The sequence below is a fragment of the Notamacropus eugenii genome, chromosome 1 (assembly GCF_028372415.1).
Source record: "Notamacropus eugenii isolate mMacEug1 chromosome 1, mMacEug1.pri_v2, whole genome shotgun sequence".
NCBI classification, from domain to species: domain Eukaryota; kingdom Metazoa; phylum Chordata; class Mammalia; order Diprotodontia; family Macropodidae; genus Notamacropus; species Notamacropus eugenii.
Genome location: NC_092872.1, coordinates 728077143 through 728084029, shown reverse-complemented (window position 1 = coordinate 728084029; position 6887 = coordinate 728077143). Strand labels below are relative to the sequence as shown.

Here is a 6887-nt window from a genome sequence, read left to right as displayed (position 1 = left end):
ACAGTAAAACAGCATTTGCCAGCATGGACTTAGTAATAATTTGTAAGAAATATACTCCAACTGTATGTTTTCGACATTTTTTCTAACTGCAGTCAGTTCTGACATTATTAATATAACATAACACAGCACAGCACCATCTGGCTAAGGTTAAAAAGAGAAAGTTGAAATACTATAAGCGTCAAAGGAAGTAGATCTTCAAAATTATACACACAGCTGGAGTATACATTTTCCTAAGGAAACAGCCTATCTTCTGACATGGGAAACAAAACTGTGAAATAATAATGAAACTGCACGGTAGGGTCCTTCAGGTGCTCTGGGCCAATCCTGCCCGTGGTTCCCCATGAATCCTAATCTCCGTTGGATACAAATAAGCTCTCACCAAAGAGACTTCACTCACAACTCAATGAACATCTCTCAGTGGTGTGGGAACATTGCCAGGCCTGTGGCAGTTAATAACACAGATGGGACCAAAATAGGTTCCATCGATCAGCAAACAAGCACAAAGTGCTTACTGTGTGCCAGGCCTCGAGCTTACATTCTGCTGAAATAACTCATGCACATAATATAATGAAATACAAAGTACAAGAAATCACAGGGTAATTTTGGGGAAGTGGTGAGAAGAGAGAGAAGGTAGACGGGGGAAAGGACCCAGAAATCCACAACATTGTGACAATGGTAGGACGAGGCATTTTCTCCACTCCAGTGGCAGAAATTCCCTTTCTTAAGGAGTGTAGCCACTGTCTAATCATATTCACTGAAACCAATTTCTTGAGTATTAACTGCGTGCAGAGCATCATTGTGCCAGGTGCCACAAGGACATGAGGATGACTGAGAGGCTTCCAAGGCCCTTACAATCGAGTTGGATGGGACGGCAAAGGACAAGGCCAAGTAATGACGACTACTCAGAAGAGAGAGGTCACAGTGGATTGGGCTGGCTAGTGAAAGCATCCCAGAGGACATGTGACTTGAGCTGAGCCTAGGAGGGGCATAATTCTGATGAGTTAAAGGGCAAGGGGGATAGCAGATGGCACCTAAGATACGGGGGCTGAGCTAAACAACCTGTAACACACCTTCCAACCTAGAACTATGATTCCACATTTTCTGCCTGCCTTGGTAATCCCATGCCTGATACACAGTTGTTTAATAAATGCTCATTGACGAATATAATTTACAATAAAAGAGGTAGTTACCAGGTAATAGCTAACGTGTAGATCCTCCCAACAGTACTGTGAGGCAGACGTCACTATTATACTCATTTTACAGATAAGGAAACTGAGGCCAAAAGGGGTTAAGTGACTCACCCAGGGTCAATGCAGCTATTATGGTGTAAGGAGAATTTGAACTCAGGGCTCCCTGACTCCAGGCCTACCTGCCTCTGTGGTGGATCATGTGCCAGTAATGGAGTCAGGTAGACCTGGAGCCAAGTGCTGCTTTGGTCATATATTAGTTATCATTCCCTGGGGACGTCCTTGGATCCTTCAGTGACCCAGGAAACTCTCAAAGGTTTGAACAGAAAAATGAACCTCCTTAGCACTAAAAGTTCCCATATGGATGAAATCCCAGACCAAGGCAGAATATAAACTAGAGCATGAGTCCAAACGAGGTATAAGGAGTAAGGGATGTCCAAAGGGTTTCCCTTACACAGGCCCCTTCTCCTTCTCCACCTACGCCCCTCTTGGGGCTCCCTTTTCTGCGTCATCACTAGAACATAAGCTCCTGGAGGACAGGGACTGTCTGTCCATTTGATTGCACTTGTGTCGCAAGCTCTTGGCACCAGGGTTGGCCCAGAGTAAGCCCTTAAACATGCCTGTCCCATCCCCTGGCCTTGCCCTCCACAATTCCCACTTAGGTGACCCTGCTTTTGAGATAGTCAATAAAGTGGTTTTTTTCTGTATCTGATGCTATGACAAGTGCTATTGTCCTAGCACTCAAAGGTGTGTCAGAACTTTGCACACAGGTCACACTTTAGTCTCAAAACAATCCTAAGACAGTAAGTGTTACAAGTATTATCATTTTTTGTTCAGTAGTTTCAGTTGTGTCCAACTTCATGCACGTTAGGGTTTTCTTAGCAAAGATACTGGAGTGGTTTGCCATTTCCTTCTCCAGCTCATTTTTCAGATGAGGAAACTGAGGCAAACAAGTTGAAATGACTTGCCCAGGGTCACACAACTAAGTGTCTGAGATTGGATTTGAACTTGGAAAGAGGAGTCTTCCTGGCTCCATGGTGGCATTCTATTCACTGTGCCACCTAGCTGCTGGCATCATCATTATCCCCCTTTTAAGTAAGGTTCAGTGCTTCTTCCAAGGCACTGTCCATTCACACAAAGCAAGATTGAACCCAAATTCCAGACTCCAAGTCCAGCACTGGAGACTGATATTCTAGAGGGCTGCTAAGGAAATCAGTCTCGTGATCTTATCTTTGCAGGCCTTCAGCACCGTGGTTCAGCACTCATTTGGGCTGTGAAAAGCTGCTGGGAGCCTGACAATCACCCCGTTCTACAGGCCTCCCTGCAGTGATCAAGGTTCTTCCTGTAACTCAGAATTAGGCACATTCAATCAACATGTGGTCAATGTTTCAGCTGAACAGCTAGCTAGAGCTGTGGACTTGTTAACAAAGCTCCCTTTATTTGGCAAGGGAGAAAAAGGCCTGGGAACAAAAGCTTCTTCCTCCTTGGGCTCTCTGCTGTTTGGTCACAGGAAGTTTCCTCAGGCCCAAATGTGGACCGTAGGAAGCTTTGGGGTTCAGGAAATCTGGGAGCAGAAGAAGGAAGCATATGAAACATTGTCAGAAGCAACCAAAAAGAGCTGAAAGGGGTGAGGGGCCACAGTCCCCAAGTGTAGGATACAGCATGAATACAATTCTGACATGAGTCAATTCTCATTCACCTGAAGGGCTAGGTGTGTTCAATACCATGTAGATCATTCTTAAAAATGTTCTTAAATCCTCCTTCCCTCCCTTCCCTAAGGCCATCACCAACAATTTCAGAACTTCATAATCAAATCAGATGAAAGATTTATTATTTGACTATGATATACAATCAGGTAAAACACATCTGAACGTAGGACATCCCAAAAGTCACATATCACTTCCTGCTGGACTGGAAGGCAGGCATCGGGCAGGCTCGTAGAGGAGGCAAGACACTTAGTGGACAAGAGCCCAGAGGATGCTGGCAGCTGCTGGTTCGCATTTCTACAGTGATTCATTCCAAGGCTCTTTTCTTTCCCTTTCATAACATCTTCCTCTTCTCAAACTCCTTCAGAGACAGAGAAGAATGGGGAGGGAAGAGAAAAGAGAGACCCAAATGACACTTGTGGTCGACAGGATTTGGAAACCTCTCATTGCCACCACAAAAGGCAGAGACAAAATGCACAGGACGGAGGCCCTTCAGAACCCACTGTAGTTTCTGTACCACCACGGTCCTGTGTCAGCTCGCCCCAGGTGGCTGAGAGGCAGCCCCCGTGTCACTGACCCCCCTCAGGACCCTCTGCGGGGTAACCAACATGCCCGCACTCCCCTACATCAGCACTGACAGAAATGAGTGGTAACTGGTGCCTTCAATGAGGGAATGGAGGTAGGCAAGTGGAGCAAGCCGGAGAGCAAAAGTAAATTCTGATTTCCTCGGGTTTGAAGAAAACACCTCAAAGGGAGGATCTGAAATTGCTTTTTGCGGGTATCAATGACAAGATAAAGTCAGTGAAATCCCAAGGCTTCTGCTGCCACCTGCTGGAGAAATCTGGCAACGCAGGCTCCACCACAGGCTCTGGCACTGCCAGAGGAACAAACACCCCTGCCTTCCGTGTTCCCTGCTTTCTTCCTTTTCTCTCTCTCCCTCCCCCCTTCTTCCTTTCTTCCTTCCTTCCTTCCAGCCCCATTCCTCTATGCTCTCTAGCCACCAAGATCACTCTTAAACAGGATGACAACCAATATTATCCTGTTTGATAGGAAGGTAACAACACAAGTGGATAATAGGAAAATAAGGGATCCACTAACTCTTAGCCAGACAGAGCCAAGAAAGAGAGAATCAAGTTAGTATTAAAAATGAGGTTGGGTCAGGTTGGCTTTTTCCTCTGGCTTGCCTTGACCACAGACAAAACCGGTGATAATTCAGTTCGATTAATCCATCGATGCTGTATTAAGCACCTGCTGTGTACAAGGCACTCAGGATATTGGCTGTTCTCAGCATATGATAAAAATCCTCCCCTCTCCAGGGGGCGCAGAGCAGAGCAGACCACACAGGGAAAGCTCCTCCTGCCCTCTAAGGCAGCATAAACACTGGTTCAAATAAATCACTGATGAGCCAAGCTCCTCAGGATGTTTTCAATCTCAGGGTTCTGATCAGGAAGGAGAAAGCACAGGGTTGAAAACAACATATAAGGAAATCAGAACACTGGCAGTAAAGAAAGAGAAGCACCACACAAGGCAAATGATAACAGAAATAATGGTCATGATGACCAGGTTTAACTCAATATTAAGTTCAAATGCAAAGAGAACACCCACAGCCGTCAGACCAGAAATAAAAACCTGCCCCTGCTCCAGGCCTCTTCTCCAATGTCCTCTCTCTGCAATGAAAAAAAGCCCTTCTTTGGGCAGATGTCTGTTTCCTTCACAGGCACTGCTTACAACCCCAGCAGAGACAGGTGTCAGTAGCTCTGTATAAGGGACAGTGGGGGAGAGGAGGCTCCCCTGAGGCCAGCACCAGCCTAAAGTTCTTGTGCTGCTGGGTGGCTCTGGCTCTCCAGCTGGAGGAATCAAGTTCAAATCCTGACTCCCCCTCTTAGTACCAAAGTGATCTTGGCTAGATCATTTAATTTCTCTAATCCTCCATTTCTTCACCCATGAAACTGACTGGATGAACAGTCCAGATCAAAATCTATGACCCCTTCCATGAAAGAAAAAAAAAACAACCCTGCACAGCTGTCCACAGCCCCCAAAAAAGACCCACCACTGGGCAAGGAGTCAGCGGGGTTCTAGGTGAGTCATATCTGCAATCACACGTGCAAACAGGCAATCCCAAAGTTGTGTTTTTCATAAGATTTTTTACTCAGAAAGTTATTTCCGGTCATGCTCAATTAGAATGTTAATGGAATTACTCAACCTCAGTGAACTAGTACCTGAATGGAAAAAAAAAAGATTAAAATCCAGGAGAAAAAACTGTAGTTTTTAAGAGTCAAATACGGACCCACGCAGCTAAGCACAGTAATCTGAGAGTCGTTACATTAGTGGCACACAGCACTCACTTTGTACATGGTGCTGCCCAGCTGGGCAGGGGACATACTGACAACCACTCCTGCGCTCTGCAGAGCAGCGATCTTCTCCTTCGCACCACCTTTCCCCCCGGCAATAATGGCCCCAGCATGACCCATTCTCCTTCCTGGAGGGGCAGTCAAACCAGCAATGAAGGACACTACAGGTTTAGCCTTTGGACCCTGCAGAGTGAGCAGAATGCTAGTTTTAAACAAAGACAGCACCGCTTCTGGAAATACCCCAATGAAAAAGTCATTCAAACCCCGGGGCTCCTGCAGGTGAATGGCATGTGAAGCCCCCCATCTCACACTGGCTGTGAGAACCAACACCAAGCATTAAGCCACGATTAAAATGACAGGGCTCTCCTTTGAGCTCACTGATCTCTCCTAAACAAGCTCAGGAAAACAGCCCTGAGCAAGTTCTACTCTGCTCAGGTATTCCGCTCAAACTTCAGCCACACAATCTAGTCTACTAAGACTGAAGGAAACTTGATTTTCTTTAAAACATACACTTTCCTAGGTCTTCCTTGGTATCACGACCGCTAACTGTGGAGACCTGCCTCAAGGCTCTGTCCTTCCAGACCAGGGGTGGGGAACCTGCAGCCTCAAGGCTACATGTGGCCCTCTAGGTCCTCAAGTATGGCCTAAGGTCACAGGTTCCCTACCCCTGTTGTAGACTCCCTCATTTGGGGATTTCATCAGCTCTCTTGTGCTCGATTATCTCTGCAGATAATCATCTGCAGACCTGGAAATCTGGCCTTAGTCTCTCTCCTGAGTTCTTGAACTGGATGTCCAGTAGGCATCTCATACTAAATATTTTCTTCTCCCAAAAAGCCTTCACTCTTAAGAATCACTGCTGAGGACCCCACTATCCAGCCTCCCAGTCACCCGGGTTCATAGCCTCAGCGTCATCCTCAAATACTCACCTGTATGCAACCTGCTATCCAAGCCATGGCCAAATCTCCTTTCTACCTTCAGAACATATCTCATATACATCCTCTCTCTTCACTCACAGAGCTACTGTCCTGGTTTAAGCCTTTATCACCTCTCACCTAGACTTTTGGAATAGTCCTTGTCATTGGGCTTCCTACCTCAAGTGCCTCTCCTCTCCAGTCTACCCTCCATTTACCTGCCAAAGGGATATTCCTCAAGTGCAGCCCTGTATTACCTCACCTTCTCCCCTCAATAAGCTCCAATGGTATTATTTCCAGGATGAAATAAAAAGCTCTCTGGTTGACATTAAAAGCTTTTCACAACTTGACCCCTCCCTACCTTTCCAATCTTCTTCCACTTTACTGCCCTCCACACTCTCCAGCCCCATTAACACGGGATTACCTGCTGTTCCCGAATGACACTTCATGTCTGTCTGCTCATTGAGGGAATGTTCTCCCTCCTCTCCTTGGCCGCTTGACTTGCCTGGCTTCCTTCCGGACTCCAATCCCACCTTCTGAAGGAGTCTTTCATGCATCCCTGAGTGCCCCCTGCAGCTGCTAGAACGTTCCCTTCTGAGGTCACTTCCTGTTCTCTCTGTATATATTTTGTATGGTACCTAGTTTTTCACAGCAGTGATGTTAAACTCACATAGGAACAGATCCCTCCAGCATCATACCACCTTAGAAAACATGAACATTATAAAACTAACA

General features: G+C 46.3%; 1 protein-coding gene across 1 annotated transcript in view; it reads right to left on the bottom strand.

The window, feature by feature from the left end:
- Positions 1–2996: 2996 nt before the first annotated feature.
- Positions 2997–6887, bottom strand: part of SUCLG1 (succinate-CoA ligase GDP/ADP-forming subunit alpha) — a 44455-nt gene continuing 40564 nt past the window's right edge. The window contains exons 8-9 of the mRNA XM_072637008.1: positions 5239–5427; positions 2997–3254 (exon numbers count right to left, since the gene is read on the bottom strand). Coding sequence (XP_072493109.1) covers positions 3228–3254; positions 5239–5427 — 216 coding nt within the window. The 3' untranslated portion in view covers positions 2997–3227. The remainder of the gene's footprint in view (positions 3255–5238; positions 5428–6887) is intronic.